Below are 16834 nucleotides of genomic sequence, written 5' to 3'. Positions count from 1 at the left end.
TTGTCACATTGCCATCCATTTGTGGATTTAGCTATTGTTGGAAGCTATGTTCCTGTGACAATTACAGGAGCACAGACCTGTTTTATCAGTGACTAAGAAAGGTACACAAAATAAAAGGAATACCCTTTCCTTCCAAAGTCACCTTTACAGTATGCCAAAGAAGAAGCCTGAAGCCACCTGATTCCCCCAAACTTTATGAACAGACTACTCAAAGATACTGCCAGAATACAAAATCAAATCCCTGAGTGCAGCAATCCAGATTTCTTCACCTCCCAACTTAGATGCAAGGGCAGATGTAAAGTGCAGCAGGAATCATTCTGAGGATAATTCATGTATGATGCAGTTAACACAGCTGATCAAAGGCTTCTGGACTCATCACACCACACTGTGGAAACTACAACAATGGTTCCACCGCAATCCTTCAGATTGCAGCATGAAATCTTGAAGATGCAAAATCTATTTGACTGACTTCTTTAACTGCTTTGGTCTTCTTCCTCAATCCCAGAGTAAAAATTTTCATCCGAAAGCCACTACTGCGTTTCTACTCAGTAGCTAAAAACCCAAGCAAACCATTGAAATGGTACAAAACCTCATTCTCAACTACCCTCCAAAACACATAACGCTAAAGAAGCAGCTGAATTACAGCTGAACAACTTGGGCTTAAGTTCAAACACTTACTACTCAAGTGCTCTAATCATTCATCTCCTCATCCTCCTAATCATGATTAGACACAGGTTCCCTGCTAGTTTTCCAAAATGGACCCCTCTCCTCAGCCTTCTCTTGGTGACAACAACACTGAAATGGAAACATCTTTCACGTCTTCCCTCAACCCTCAAAGAGCAGGCTCTAACCACGGGGGAAAAGCACTGACTACCAGAGACTAGAGACAGAACTACTGCCTCCAGACTCAGCTTCAGACCAGATAGTCCATTTCTGACTAGGAAAGAAGTCCTGTGTTCCAAACACATTAATTTCATATACATACATCATACACCTCCTGCACCATCCTCCTGTTCTACTCACACTAATGTGATTCAACTGAGTAGCTCGGTGTATAACAATAAATTGAAATATGACATAATTTTTGACCATACTCAGAGATTTCTATCAAAGCAGAAAAATTCTGAAGTAGGAAAAAAGCACCTCTAAACGTAATTTTTAAAAACTAAATCATTATTTCTGCTCGAGTAGTATGTAACACACACTAATGTGATTCAACTAAGTAGATCTGTGCATAACAATAAATTGAAATATGACATAATTTCTGACCATACTCAGAGATTTCTATCAAAGCAGAAGAATTCTGAAGTAGGAAAAAAGCACCTCTAAACGTAATTTTTAAAAACTAAATCATTATTTCTGCTCGAGTAGTATGTAACATACTAAGGTGATTCAACTTAGTAGCTCGGTGTATAACAATAAATTGAAATATGACATAATTTCTGACCATACTCAGAGATTTCTATCAAAGCAGAAGTATTCTGAAGTAGGAAAAAAGTATCTCTAAACATAATTTTTAGAAACTAAACTGTTATTTCTGCTCGAGTAGTACGTAACAAAAACCAAACCATACCTGTTCTTAAGTAGCAGGCTCAGTGATTAAACTTACATACACAAATGGTAAACTTCATTACTGTTCATTTTCCCAGTGCTGTCATTCACTATTTTGATTCATCATCTCTGCCAAAATTAGGCTCATTTGGATCAGGTTTCACTGTTTGGACAGTCTGGCCACACGATCTATTTCAGACAATAGGTAATTACTTTTATTCTGAAGTTGTGAAGTTCATTTACCATCATCCACAGTAGCCAATTGCAGATTTCTAAAAACAGGCTTTGCAGATGCATTCAAGAACAAAATACAAGTTTTCTAGGAAAGCTGCACTGTGTACAGTTTTAAATACAAATCCAACAAGATTTTTTTTTTTTAAATCAGTTTAATAAAACTTAGGCTGGGTACTCTTAAAGAAGAGCCAGCATTGTTTGATGGACCAAGGCTTGCCAAATGGATCATACATTTTTCTCAAATACCAGCAAGAGTTCAACACAGGAGATATAATAAAAGGTGTACACATCACTATGCACTGTTTATAGAAGATCTTTCATAAAAGCTTTTAAAAGAAAGCAAAGGGCAATGAGATTTTTATACAACAGGAAAATACAGGGAGAAAACAAGTTCTCAAAATGAGTAGCAGTGTCTGTTGTTCATTGTAATGCATTATTGACATGAAAAACATACACTAGCTAGAAAAGGAAAATTCTTGCTCATCTGGAGCTGGAAGCTTGGAGCCTGAAAAAGGCCACATATTCAACAGAAGTTATTTGAAGAACTGGTGATTTTAGGCAGCAGTACTACCAGGTTCAATGCCCAGATTTACTTAGAGCATATGCTTAAGTCACATTTGCAAAGCCAACCAGAAAGCTGAAAGGAACCTAAAACTACCAACCACCTCTTTCCACCAGTGCCAGTATTATATATATTATATATTATATATATATATAATAAATATATTATATATTATATATATTTTTCCACCAGTAAAAATACCACTAATGCAGCAGTATTGAAAGTTTTGCTGGAAATACGTGAACTACAACAGAGTCTTAAATCATCTTTCCATTTAGTACTTCCATTTTCAATCCCGTATGACAGGAAAAAAATGCAACTTAATGGAAATCTCCACAAAATAAAAAGTTATAGCAGACATGACCACTCACAAAGACATATTGGTCTATACAACTGAAATAGTAAAGTGTTCACCAGGAGCCAGATGGGACCACAAGAAAACTCTGCCTTAACTACATGCCCTTCAAAGCATTTCAGTTTAAAAGCTGCTTTCACTGTATGGCAATCAGCAATAAACTGACAGCAGTCAGTTAAACTACATTTTAGGAAACTGCTTTAAGGACATACATAGAAATTTATTTCCTCTAAAAACAAAATTTAAATATTTCTTTACTTGCTACGAAACTACAACTAATGCATAATATAGGTCTCAGCTGTACCAATGATTACTCTTGCTCTTTTACAACTCTGCTTAATTCCAGGTTTTAAAAGTTCTTCTGTTTTGAACTAGGTGGCAAGTATACTACAGCAAACAACAACCTTGCCTCACCTTCTGCACGGAATTTGCAGTAAGTATAGATTGCTTTGTAATCCAGTTCAGGAAACAAAAATTTCAAATTTGTGAAGAAAAGACAATGAAAGAACAATTTCAAACAAAACCCTTCAAAACAAACAAAACAAAATTGGGTTTGCACTGCAAACTAGAAGTTTAGAGTTATTTCTGGCAGCACACCAGTCCAGCAAAGTAGCATTTTTATATCACCCTCTGGAGTGCAATCAGTTCCCACTTCTTTCTCCCATACTTCACCTGGTGTCAGCACCTTTCTTTACCATAATTTTAAAAAAAGAAAAAACACACAAAGCAAAGAAGCAGACCAGTTTTGGACCAAACTGAAGTAGTTTTCACTATTCTTCTTTTACATAAAACAGCTTTGCCCAGAGAATTTTCAATATGTGAAACTAAGAGCAGATTATTTTTTTTGCCTGAATATTGATGGTGTTTTCTTTTAATGAGCCTTGCCTAAAGATTACTCACAGAGACAAGAGAGTTGTACTTCAATTCCTCGCATTAACTTGTGCACTGATTCCCAAAACATGTGCTTATTGCAAGCAGTTCAGCTGGAAAGACTAATCCGAAGCGGACTGACACATCATCTCACATCCCACTGAACAGCCCTGTGTTCTCCACCAGGCTGTCACCAGCATTTGGGCAGGAGATCCAGAGAGATGTCACATCACGTCCCCAGCAGCAGTTCCATAAGCTCCCGTAAGTGCCTACAGAACCATAACATCAGGAGCAGCACACACCAGCACATAACACCATCGGAGGCTGGGAAGCACAACATTCTCTTTGGGAACACTTTTAACATCAGCCATGAAACAGCTACAGTGAAGGAGACTTGTAATACATGATAGCAGGGAAGATGTTTGGCAATTAGAATGACAGTTTATTAGGAGTATTTGAAGTAAAATCCAACCTTTTCCTCTGTTACCAGTATTGCTACACAGCATTTTCAAATCAGACTCAATTACTTAGATATACGTTTTTATTTCTCATTTTAGAAAATATGAAAGGTAAAATAAGGTGATGCAGCTATTTCTGAAAGGGGAGGGAAGTTTCTGTATATTATTCAACCAAAAAAAGCTCCATACAAACTGCTCTTCTCCAGGTTTGTGAGAACCCACGGGAAGTTCGGGCAGGAGAGGCACAGCAGGGACACAACAGCGGCTCCTCACCTGCAGGTTTAAACACAGGCAGGTACAAAAGCAGCTTCACTCCCACATTAATCCCAAGGGAGATTCCAACAGCCCAAGAACACAAAGTAGTTGTACTGAATTCCCAGGGACTGGCAGGGCAAGTTGGGGTGGGAGAGCGAGGTAGGCACCCACAAATATCACAGCTGACACTTCAGCAAGGCTGATGAGACTTCAGTCTCTGCTACATTTCATTTGAGCTACGACTAGAAGTCAATGTTATTTTTAATTGAAGACAAAAAGCACGTATCTTCTGCTCTCTCTCACCACTACAGCACTCTTAAAACCTAAACATGCCTGGATGTTTAAAGAGCTGGCACACGGATTTCTCCACTGCTGAGTGGAAGCAGGCATGAACTGTCAAAAGCATTCTAGATGAAAGGTCAAAGCAAAGAAGGGAGTAATATCTGTTTCACAAAATACATTTGCTCTCTCTAGTAATGAAAGCAAATGACTCTATCCAGTGGTTCAATAACCTACTTCTATAATAGTTCCACATGAGCTGCCCTGGCATGGCAAGGAGCAGCCCTCATTACAAAGTATTTCCAATCACATGCCTAAGGTAGCGCCGAGAGAACGTCACTTAGGGCAAAGCATCCACTGAAACAGGTGCTGGGAGAAAAATATTTCTGCTTTTTATGGAAGCGGAGAAAAAAGGCTTTTAGGCTAGAGTGGCCCGAAGCAGGATGCCAACTAACTCGCTCTTGTTTTCTGACCTCCAGCAGCAAACATGAAATCCTGAATCAGAGTCAAGAAAAAACTTGTACATGCCCTTCCAGAGAGCATTCCTGAATTATACACACTCTCAGACTGTTTCTAATTTTTAGAGGCTGACAACATAATTGCTAAGATGGTCATAAATAGCTTTGTCTAAAAAAATTGGATTCTCATTCCTGCACTCTCCATTCACAGGGCAAATTTTTAAAGATTTATACTTTTACTATCAAAATAATTCACTAAACTATCCAGAGGCCTTGGGGGGAAAAACAGCTGTCAGATCCCATATCAGGTGGGCAGAAACAGCCTGTCCAAAAATTACTTGCAACTGTCACAAATAAAGTGCAAGCTAAAGACCACACTTCTATCAGACAGATGACTCAGTCCATCTGTTAGTATACTTAAGAACAAGGAAAGTAACCTGAATTCTTGTATCCACCTGAAAAAAAAAAAACTGCCCACACCACCAATTTTTCTCTTGAGATACAAGCAATTTTAGTAACTGTACTGCTTGCAGTTATGCATATCCAGTCTAATTTAACTGCCTGCTTGCACTTCCAACATTTTGTCAAATATTTCTCAACTAAATTAAGCTTTCTATTTCAAATACACCATTCGGGCAAGTATTAAAACTAAAGGCAAAATTCCAAAGAGTTACCTTACGTATCCAAGAATAACTTAATGTCACCATCAAATTGATGGCCTTGCTGCTGTGCTATTTCACCACCTTAAATAACTGCAGTTATTGCAGCAGACTGAACTGCACTATTGTCACTAATAATGCTCTTGTGTACCCACTTTCCTGGAAACCCCAGGAAATGTGAGTGGGTTCCTTCCAGCATTCCTAGTCCTAATGAAGGTACATGTTTTGTGACTTGTGCTGTGGGCTTTCACTCAGTAAACAGTGAGTATGGCATTAGTTTTCTTAACAAACACTTAGAATATAATGAAGGCTTACCAACCCAGGCATAAAATATGCTGACTTTTAAATAATAACGCGAAGTGCATTCTCTAGCAATATATTTGAGCAGAAAAGCTGCTGATTGTAATAGAAATTTCAGTGTGGCTTAGAGACCACAAATTTAGCTACTTTTTTAGCTTGAAAACACAAGCAAGAATATGACATGACTTTTCAGAAAAGGCAAAATCTATAGTAATTTAGCTGTTTGCCCTATCTAAACACGGAATGAAATTCACATATACATGATATGCACAGTAGCCCATCATAAAGACAAAGTACTATACTGGCCTCTGGAAATACTCAAATTTTAAATTTCCTTAAAATACTGTTTCTTTCCCAATTCTTGGGAAGTTGGGTAATGAAACCCGACTAAGCAGTCTGCTTTCTGACCAGCACACTAATGAAAAACAATTCTTTCCCACACAAAGAAATGGATGTAGTAATCCCAAGAGAAGGCTGTACAGTTTGATTTTTTTTTTAAAGTCAGTATCTTGTAAAGCTCATTTATTTTTTTTATTGGAGTTAACACTCAAAATGAGCCTGATATGCAAGAAAAAAAAAAAATAAAGATAATTCAGTTAACCTTCACTGCAGAATCCCAACTCTAGCAGCAGAGTTGTGTTTACCAGCTTCCGTAACACAGACTTCAACATATGCTACAATAAAAGTCTGTTCACACACGTTCTTCTTGTACAAATACGATGGGAAGCGATGCTTTTACTAGAACAGGGGCACCAAACTCTGCTGTTACCTGCATCTCCACCACCTCTTCCCCCCATGCCACGTTCCAGTCAGCTGGCAAATGGAAACTTCACTGAATATGCCCATTCCTGGATACCTATTATATTGTAAGTGCTCTCAGGAAACTGGATTAGGGGCAGCGCTTCTGTCAGCTAAGCAGAGTACAAAGAGAGCAACAGGTGTCCGTGGGAATCAGCTGTTTACCTAGGGCAGGAGACACAGATACACACAGCCCTATTCAAGCTGGCTCCTGAACCAAGTAACTTCATACTTAGGCTAGACCATTTAACTGGGATATTTAATATTCAGGGCTTCTCTGCAACCTAAAACCCCTAACAGATGTTATTCAAATAGCATATCATTTCAATTTGAATACAAAGCAGACTTCTGCAAGAATTAATTCTTGTGTAGTGTTGGTGTTTGTGTCTTACAGAACTGCTGATTATTTTAACATTCAAAGGTGCTCTTCACAACGATGCTCAGTATTATCTGACAGAAGGCAAATCAGTTTGCTAACTGACCAGTTAAACACCCAGACAAGACACAAGATCTTAACACAAAATCATCAGAATTAGTTCAGGCTCATGATGGCTGAAGAATAGCCAAACCACAGGAGAGAAAGCGAGGGTGCTTCTCCCCCCACCCTGCTCCAGTTCATATATTTTTTGTTTTTATTATTTGGAGCAGCAACTGCATACTTACCTGCCCAACAGCAATGACAGAAGGCAGTTTACTCATTCCACGAGACCATCAATATTGTGCCAAAAGTATATTTTTAGTATGAACTGCTAAGGTTTAACAGCATCTGCAAACACAGGAGCTGTATATGAAATGCTGGCTGCTTGTCCCACTTACCCTGTCACTCCTCACCCATCAGACCTTGCCTTGACCAGCAAATGCACATTAAAAGTCATTGCCTGAACAATATACAGCATGAAGATATTGTTTAAACATGTTTCAGAAATATACCATCAACCATAGTCTAAACAAGTCCAAAGAGAGAGCAGTGCAGTGAAAGCTTGCCATTGTACTGGAGTCGGACCAATTAAACAAAACTGAGTTTAATAGTGCCTCTATAGAGAGAAAATACTTCTTTAACCACATCATTTTTTTAGCCTGTGTACTTTAATTGGTACAGCTTGTTTCTTTTTTTCCAGAGGGTTGGAACCAAGCGTTCTGGAAGTCAGTTTCCTTTGAAACACCCCACAGCCACTCATCAGAGCGACCCTCCAAATCACAGCTGCATCTCCCCCTTACCAGCTTGATGCTCTACAGGCACAAAAAAAGGCAGAAAGCTTCAAGGCCAGTAATACATTCATTTACCTACATTTAACTCACTGCTGCAAGTCAGCTATTCAAACACCTAAATAAGCAACCTAAGGGTAGGTTCAACCTAGACACTTTCCTGTTGTGCTGGTTGAGAGAAATACTTGTGCTCCCTCCAAGCTGGCACAGGTCCTGGCACACATACAGTTACACAGTGAACAGTGAGCAGCCTTGCTGCTCTAGCTCACTCCACTCAGCATCACCCGCACAATTCAAGCACCTTTTTGCCAGCACCAAACCCAAACTTCCATGGGGCTTCCCGAGGTATTTATGCCAAGCCTTGCTCGATTAGCAGCATTCATTGCGCTAAAGGCTGTTCAAGATAATCAAAAAGAACACCTCTGCTTAAAGGATCTGGATACAAACTTGTAGGTTTTCCAAGCTGTAACTTTTCATTTGCAGGGTATCTGACTTCTACAGGAGCAACGTGAATAACTGAAAATAAATTATCACAAGACAAAACAAAGCTTAAAATAACGTAGGACATAAATACCTACAGTTAACAAAGAAAACTAGAGGGAAATACAGGAACACAGCTCTAAACAAAACAGCAGGGAGATTGTTCCCATGCTTCCCGCTGCAACGCTACCCTTTCCACTGAAGGTGCACTGAAAGAGGGAATCCTCACGGTACAAAAAAAATTTATCAGGATTTTCCTGTAATTGACAAGGAATTCTAATGGCTCATCAGTTTCACGAAGCAGAGGGAATCTGCCGACTTTGATCACGCGAATCTCGCCGGACCTCTGCTCCAAAGGACCTCACGACTTACAGTCGTGTCTTTTAAGACAAAGAAGGTTCATATCCAACTGCAAGGCAGACAATAACTTCCAGGCGGAAAAAAAAAAAAAAAAAAAAAAAAAAAAGAAAAGGGAAGGGAAGGCATGAGTAACTCGTTTCCCCAGCTGTCTGAGAGAGGGGCAGGCCTACAGGGAGCACGGCGTCCCCGGGCAGCCAGACCAGCGCTCGGCCACCGAGCCGCATTTCTCACCGGGTCCTGCACCAATCCAGAAAGGAGATTATGGAAACAGAACAGGCGCTAAAAGCGAGCTGGGGGGAGGATGGCGGGGGGGAAGGGGAGGACGGGCCGGGGAGGCAGAAAATCGCCTTCAAATGAATGAGCCGGCGGGGAGCGGGAGTTCCCGGCGGGAAGGCGGCAGGCACCCACCTCCCTCCCTGCCGCCCCCAGCCGCGGCCACCTCTGTGTTTACATCCCAAACCTCCAAACGCGACACTTTCCCGGCTGCCGAGAGGGGGATCCCCCCTCCCTCCTTCCCCCCGGCGCCTCTTTATTGATTACCGAGGGAAAAGCCCAGCTGCTGCTGCAATGCAACACGCGCCGGGTAAGGCGGAGAGAAAGGGGGGGAAGAAAAATCACCACCGGCAGAGAAAGAAAGGAGACGGGAGCCCGGGGCTCACGCCGTGCCCGGCCCGGGGGAGGCGCCGGAGCCGGGCCGCCCTCCGCCCCGGACTCGGGCCCCGCCGCCGCCCCCCGACCGCAACTTCGCCGCCGCCGCGGGGGGACGGGGACGGCGGGCCGCCCTTCCCCCGCCGCCACTAACAATGGGCCCTTCCCCCACCGCGGGGCTCCCCTCGGCCCGGCCCCCTCCCCCGCCGCCGGCCGATCCCCCCGGCTCCCATTCCCGCTCCCGTTCCCGGCTGTGCGCCGCCCGAGCCGGGGGGCGCGGAGCATCGCCCCCCACCCCGCGCCCGCCGCCCGCTCCGGAGCCGGCCGCTCACCTCATGGTGCTGCCCGCGGTCGGGGAGCCGCTCCCGCTGCCTCGCTCGCTGCGCTGTCTCCCCCGCGCCGCTCCGCTGCTCGCCGCGTCCCCGCAGAGCGAGACCCCCGGAGAGCGAGACCCCCGCCCGGCAGCGCCGCCCGCCCGCCCGCTCCGCCGCTCCCTCCGCCGCCGGGCCGGGCCAGACCACCGCGGGGAGCCGGGGGTGGGAGGGGACGGGAGAGGTGGGGGAAAGGGGCGGGGAGGAGCGAACCACCGCGCGGGAAGGGCGGGGGGAAAGGAGGAGGAGGAGGAGGAGAACGAGAACGGGCGGCGGGGGGAGCGCGGGGGCGACCGGAGACACCGGCGGGGCCGCGGGAGCGGCGGCGGCCGGGGGTGCGGGAGCGGCGGGCGGGAGGAAAGAGAGAGGGAGGGAGGAAGGGGCGGGCGGCGGAGGAGGCCGCGCCCACCGCCGCGCTCTGCCCGGGCGGCTCGCTGAGGGCTCGGCGGCCGCGGCGCTGGGTGGCGGGGGTGGAGGGACGGGGCGGCCGCAGGTGAGCCGGCGGCGGCTCCTTCTCGGGAGAGCTACCCGCCCGCGGCAGCGTCTTCCCCGGCGGCCTCGGGAGTCGCCACGGAGCGGAGGGGCGGGATGGGCTCCCGGAGAGGCGCGTCCCGGCCGGCGGAGCTTCCCGGCGTGTGAACAGCTCCGCCCGTCCGCTGACCCTGCCCCGCGCTGCCCGCACCGGGCTCTGTCCGGCCCGCAGTCCTCGGGCGGGAGGGAACACGGAGCCCCCGAGCCCCCCTGCCCGAGCTCGGCAGGTACCGACAGGCGACAGCGCTGCGGCCCCTCGGTGCCCCGGGAAGGCAGTGGCCTAAGCCTTTCTCAGGAATGCAGGAATGTTCTTTCTGCATCTTTCGGTAGCCCCGCGCCCGCCCTAAATGCAGATTTACGTTCTGCTCTCGGTACCGGCAGCGGACCCAGCACACTGTACAAGTAACTTTAACCCAGCTCGTGTTCGGCTCCTTTCTCTCAGCTAGCGAGTGAATGCCCGTTCTCTTTCGTCTCGGTTAAAAGAAGTGATGAGCAAGTGTCTTTGCAATTCCCAATGCCGCTAAGCCATCTTGGTGCTTTTGCACCTCCAGTTTCATTTTTCCCTAATGACTACCAGTGCTTTCTAGGGTCTAATAGTAAAAATATACGGGAGAAACAAATGTGTAAACATCTTCTTTTTAAGTGCCTAGACTGCTAGATATAAAAAATGAAGAATTTTAAAAACATATATGTATTTCTGATGTAGGTTCTACACATGTAAGGGGATTTTACCATGAATCTCAGCTATTGGACACCACCTCTTCCTTGATCAGCTGGGCAGAGTCACTCTCTGTCAATTAATGGTGTCAGTAGCACAGTAAGAGATGAACTGATCAATGAGAAAAAAAATGGCCAATTGTTAGAAAACACTAACTTGGGAACAAGGACAGGCTCTGAAACTGAAGGTAATGAAGGATAGTTTAGTAAGAAAACATGTTTTTACTGGCAAAGGGATGATGTCAATGAAAATGTTGCAGTAGAGGTGAATCACAAAATGCAGATGAGTAATCAGAAGAAAAGCGACATCGTGATCTTAAAAATTGTGTACCTTTGTCAACAATGTAAAGACAGTCCGGAAAAGGGACGCAATTGAATCTGGTACATAAAATTACCTTAATTGCATTCAACAAATGCTGAGGACTCTAATGACTGGCAGTGGACCTCAGTTCTTAAGGCATAATGAATTTTCTAAGATCTGGGCTTCCTATCACCAGAACATCCTCCAAATAAAAGGTTTGGAAAGAAAGCCATTCTGGCAGTGAAAAGTCTCTTGAAGGCAGCCAAGCAGAAATGTTAAAATCTGTATCTATATAGATACATCTAAGTTGTATGTCTAATGGCTTCAGCAGGTACATCAGTAGAAGGAATGGCAGAGACAGTCAGAAGAAGGAGGATTTTGTTCAAAGACACCAGTTGTTCTACAACAGAAAAAAAATCAGGATCATAATGTGCCTGTCCTGATGCAACTGTCTGGTCTTATTAGTCAAACATAAAAGAATTTTGACTGTGACAGGTATATAAAAAAACACTGAAAGTATGCCTGGGCTCCAGGTCTGCCTGAGAGGGAATGAAAATAGCCAGAAGCTTTTACTCCTGCAAAATAACTATTATCGCTATTTGTGTTATATTACTAGGTGTTCTTAGCCAAATCAGATATGGTCATAGCTGGATTTCTCAAGACCTACTCAGTGGTACAATAGAATTTGTAAAAATGCCAGAAGAATCATTTTGCATGCTGGCATCGCAGATGTCACCAAGTGCAAAGTCATTTTGGACGCTAGCTTAGTCAAAAATCCCATTGAATTAATCTGTAACAAAATACTAAATCTGCAGTAACTCATATTAGCAGCTACATGAGAAGGAGAGGAGCCAAAATTATATAGGGCAGAAATCAAATTATAAACGTTGAATGCCTCTTTCTTTCCAGGTCAATTTAGTGAGGTTATTGTCAAGAAATGAAAGTAGTCTAGCAGAAGAAGGAGTTAGTGTCATGTACATGTTTATGGTACTGAATTATGCATTGAGAAATCTGCCTGCTCTTGCAGCACACCAAGCCGTAATAGCTCTGTGTGTCCTGTGCCCAAGTCACTTGGTGTGACCCTGCCGTCACCTTTCTCACTGACAGGATCCTCCAGCAGCACAGCATGGGTGTCAATGCCCTCTGCATCCTCTCCCACTGCTCTCCCTTCTTCTGGCAATGACAAAGCCAATGTGGCAGAAAGCCTTCTTAGCTGGTGGTGTCACACTGATAACCTGAGGCCCGTGACAACCTATGAGGCAGAGCCACATAATGGTTCTCCTAATCAGTGTCCAAGGATTGTGTTCGTGCCCTTCCTCCTCTGGATCCAAGCAGCTCAGAATACCCCAAAACCACTTTGCATTCTTCCCTCCTGCATTTTCTGCTGCTCAGCTGCAAGTTAGGACTGGAATTCAGGGGCTTTGAAAGGCTAAGCCAGCTCAGGTTGAGCAGTATGGTGTGCCCCCTCTCCAAACAACCTGACTAATGAAGGCTTTCTGAATGCTACAGGAATGGCTCACCCAGGCATAAACCAGAAGAGGATATGCTCCTGTTTCATATCAGCCAAATGCAAGAGGCTTGGCAGGCTACTCCCGAGTAAACCCAGCAGTTCCCATCACATCTCATCAGTGTGGATCACCCTTGATACAGGGTCATGAGGAGGATGCATGATGTTCTAATGTTCTGGAGACATTCAGGGAATCCAAAAGCTTCAAAAAGCAGAGTAATCTTTTCTCTCACACTGAGATTTCCCCTGTCTTCTCTGAAACAATCTCCCACTTTCCAGTCTTTGTTTCTTCAGAAAGGAAAAAGTAGCTGAGATCTTCATATGTCTTACCAAAGTCAGTGTCCCAGGACAGCAGCTCATATGCAGGAATTACTTTGGTCTTCAATGACTGTAAATAACAATGCAGGATACAGTCAAAGAAGTTTCTGGAACAGGGGAAAGTGTTTTTTTTCTGGTGGTTTTGGTTTTTTGAGGGTTATTGTTCTTTTCACTTAATACATCCAGAGTTTGTTTTTTGAATACACAAGAAAAGATACTTTATTTCACTTGTTTGGATTATTTTCTATAGAACTAGTATAGAAAGAAAACACAATTTGCTATATAATAGAAGTGAGAGAGTTGCAACAACAAAGCATGAGCTTTCTCTCCAGAGATAGTGAAGGGCTTTCCAAAAATGGTGGACTAAAAGAAAATAGCTCTGACATTGTGCTTCTGGTAGCATTGAAGATTATCAAAACAGAAGTGAATTAAGTAATTGAACGTATTTTTCTCATCAGTGATTATGTTAATCTAATTTATAAATTCATCTTTTGCTCTGGACCAGACACAGAGCTGATGCCCGAACCAATTCCGTGAGGTCATGGTTAGTTGAACAAAATGAAGATCCAACTATTATACAGATAGTTAAAGTATACTGGCTACTATAATTCTTCCTGTCCTCTTCTTGCTTTCCCTCAGCCCCAAGTCATTTTCAATTTCAGGTTGCCATGAGTCAGCCGACTGCTGAACTGTTGCATAGCAGACCATTAAAGGAAATGCTTTCAACTAAAAACTTTAGTTTTATTTTATTTATGAAATTACACCATTTTTCCTAACTGCCTTCTGGGGAAGGGGGAGTAAACTATCTCTAAAATTCTCTAGGAATGCTAAAATAAACAATTATTGGCATGACTCAGCAGATAACAACAACAATAGCCAAGAAGGTCTTTTCTTAAAGGAATAATATTTTTATTCTGTTGTAAAAAAGGCAAAAACAACATCACCAGCAAAGGAAGCAAATCTTTTGCTATCATACAGTCCTCTGACTCCCAAAGGTGAAACTTGGCCTTCCTACCAGCATACCCTGCTCCTTGTTGTGCAAATAAACAACTCCTAGATCTTCCATCAGGCACCTCCAAAGAGGAATGAAAACAGCAGCTGAAGCTTTCTGCTGCGCTTCTTTCCACCAAGGTTCCTAAAAGTGCCCCCCACACTATCAAACAGCATCAGTACATCAAACCACAGGCCTCTGGAGATGTGAGTGGGGAGTATGGCATGTGTCTTTCAGGCTGTTCCCAGTAGACTCAAATACTTAAGTGAAAATTCCTTGTATAAAAAGGGATTGTTTATCCCCCCTAGGTTTACCGTGAAAAGAATTTGTATTGTGCTGCAGGCTATTCAGTGAGGGTTGAAGTCTCTTTTTGTGTAAGTACTGTCTATCAAGTGTAAATCGATGTGTTGTGTACTTAGTGTAAAAATGCTTTTCTGACACTCAGATAAATTATGATTGTTGTTTTGACCCTAGTCTTTCATTCGCCTCCACTCAGCTGCTGACTTTTGTGGTTTCTGAGATGAAATGTTGATTTAGGACCAGTGGAATTGACCAATCTCATCTCTTCCTTTCCATCTAATTTTATACTCTTATCCCCTAATAGTCTTATTTGCCACCACTCTGCATTCTTGTGCATTACCAATTAAATGTATTCATTATGTCCTTCTCTCTCCCTTGCTAATGTCTTAGAACAAATTGTACTCTGCTGCTTTATCTTTTGCTGGAGCAAAGTCAAGGCACAAAGCTGGCCCTGGATTTGGTTAAGATTGTTTTGAGCCATCTTTTCTTACAACTCTAGATGAGTTATTCTCTGAGGTCCTCAATCACAGCCAAGGATTCGGGCCATTATTAATTAGTTATTATTAATAATTGTTAAGTGCCTACAGTGCTCTTGTAGCATAAAAAAGGGCAGGCTTCTTGCCTAGAAGGGCTATGTATGGGACGTCTACACTGCAGTCTCCCATGTCTAAACCAGCTTTAAAATACTCAGGTATCACTTATCTTACTTTACCTTAAAGTGCACTGAGCTCTGCAAGCAGCTTCTACAACCCCAGCTGAGCTTTGACTTCACCAGGGCATGTTCACTGCCCTGTACCCCTTCATCCTGTCTGAAATTAGGCAGGCAGATGCCAAAGGAAATGGTGTAGCCTTTCAGGTGGAAGCCTGTACTGAATTTCACCAATTTAGCATTACCTTGCACTACCCTGGGGTTATTTTACTCAGACTCCGTTGCAAATACATTCTGCATTTTGTCCATCTTTCTCCTTTCTCCTCCCTTCTATTTTAGATGAATGACAACACCCTTGCTATTGCTGGTAAGTTTTCATTCACTACAAAGTTGGAATAACTTACCATGGAAGTACTGTCCCACTTATAGATGAATGACAACATTTTACTATAGCTGGTTAGTTTCCATTGACTGCAAAGTCAGAATAACTTGCAGTAAAAATAATGTCCCGATTATAGATGAATTACAACACTTTTGCTATTGTGAGTGAGCACCTGTGGATTGCAAAGCTGTTAGTAACCTACAATACAAATATTGTTCCAAGAAAGATTGCAGCTTAGTCAGATGATAACCTTTTTAGTCCTTTTCCAGCACTGCAGATTCTGCTTTCTGGCAATAGCTATAGCCAGTTCCATAATTTGGATTTCAAATTTAGTAAGTGATAAATCATGCATGAGACCCAAAATATACAAAGCAGCAGTTGCAAAAATATTCTTCCTCAGTATTTTAGAAAGAACATCACAAAATTTTTTTGCCAAAGGAATTAATGTTTCTATAAAAAGACATGTGAAGAAATGAGCTCTTAAGAGATTACAACGTTAACACATGCCATTATTATTACTATAACTAGCTAGAAACTATTTCAGAATGTAGATATACTCTATAAAATCAATGAGAAGGAATTCCTTGCAACTGGCCCTAAGTCACGCTTACAGGACTAGGGATCTTAACCATAATCACTCTCTGCTGAGTATTTATTTATTCTCCACTTCCTCTGTTAGTTCAGCTCCCATGTGTCACAATACAACCACATAAACAGTGATGGATTTTCTTCAGCTCCTTCCACCCTCAGACAGCACAGAACCACCTCATACCCTATTTCCTGTGTCACAGGTTTATTTCTAAACAGCTCATCCCGAGTTGACTGGAGTGCTGCAGTCAGGAATTCAGCTACTACGGTCAACTGACTGCTTTCCAAGAATACCACTCATTAAACAGTACTGCTGGAGACTCTACATTCAAATCCTTGCTGAATGCTGGGCTTCCTTACTGGTTAATAAGAAAGGATTCATCTTCTGGAGCGTGTAAATAAGTAGAGGTAGGGAAAGACCAATAAAAATTCCCCACCAGGCTTTTTTCAGAGTTTTCAAAAAACAACATTTTACTGTCAGACATTCTTCTTTGTAAAACTTCCCTTGTTTCTCTTAGGCTTACTGTGTCTAGATAAATTCTATCTTCCCTGATTTTTTTTCTCTTCTAAATAACCGTAAATTTCATCACAGACTTCTTCAGACACCAACTATCCCAAAAATATCAACTTTTCTCTGTCACCAAACAAAATTTTTCATTGTTCCCATAGCTCACTTTCTCAAAAGCTTCCACTGACACTTTGTGGT

At 43.0% G+C, this 16834-nt stretch overlaps 1 protein-coding gene across 10 annotated transcripts in view; it reads right to left on the bottom strand.

Moving 5' to 3' along the window:
• Positions 1-10359, bottom strand: part of ENAH (ENAH actin regulator) — a 92458-nt gene extending 82099 nt beyond the window's left edge. The window contains exon 1 of one of the 10 annotated variants that reach the window (XM_038131204.1): positions 9806-10359. In XM_038131204.1, the coding sequence (XP_037987132.1) occupies positions 9806-9810 (5 nt within the window). In that variant the 5' untranslated portion in view covers positions 9811-10359. The remainder of the gene's footprint in view (positions 1-9805) is intronic. The other 9 variants (XM_038131203.1, XM_038131206.1, XM_038131207.1 and 6 more) reach the window with 9 other exon arrangements.
• Positions 10360-16834: the final 6475 nt, after the last annotated feature.

This window comes from Motacilla alba, chromosome 3, assembly GCF_015832195.1.
Source record: "Motacilla alba alba isolate MOTALB_02 chromosome 3, Motacilla_alba_V1.0_pri, whole genome shotgun sequence".
Lineage (NCBI taxonomy): Eukaryota > Metazoa > Chordata > Aves > Passeriformes > Motacillidae > Motacilla > Motacilla alba.
Note: the sequence above shows the minus strand (reverse complement) of the source record. Positions and strands in the feature narration are given on the sequence as shown.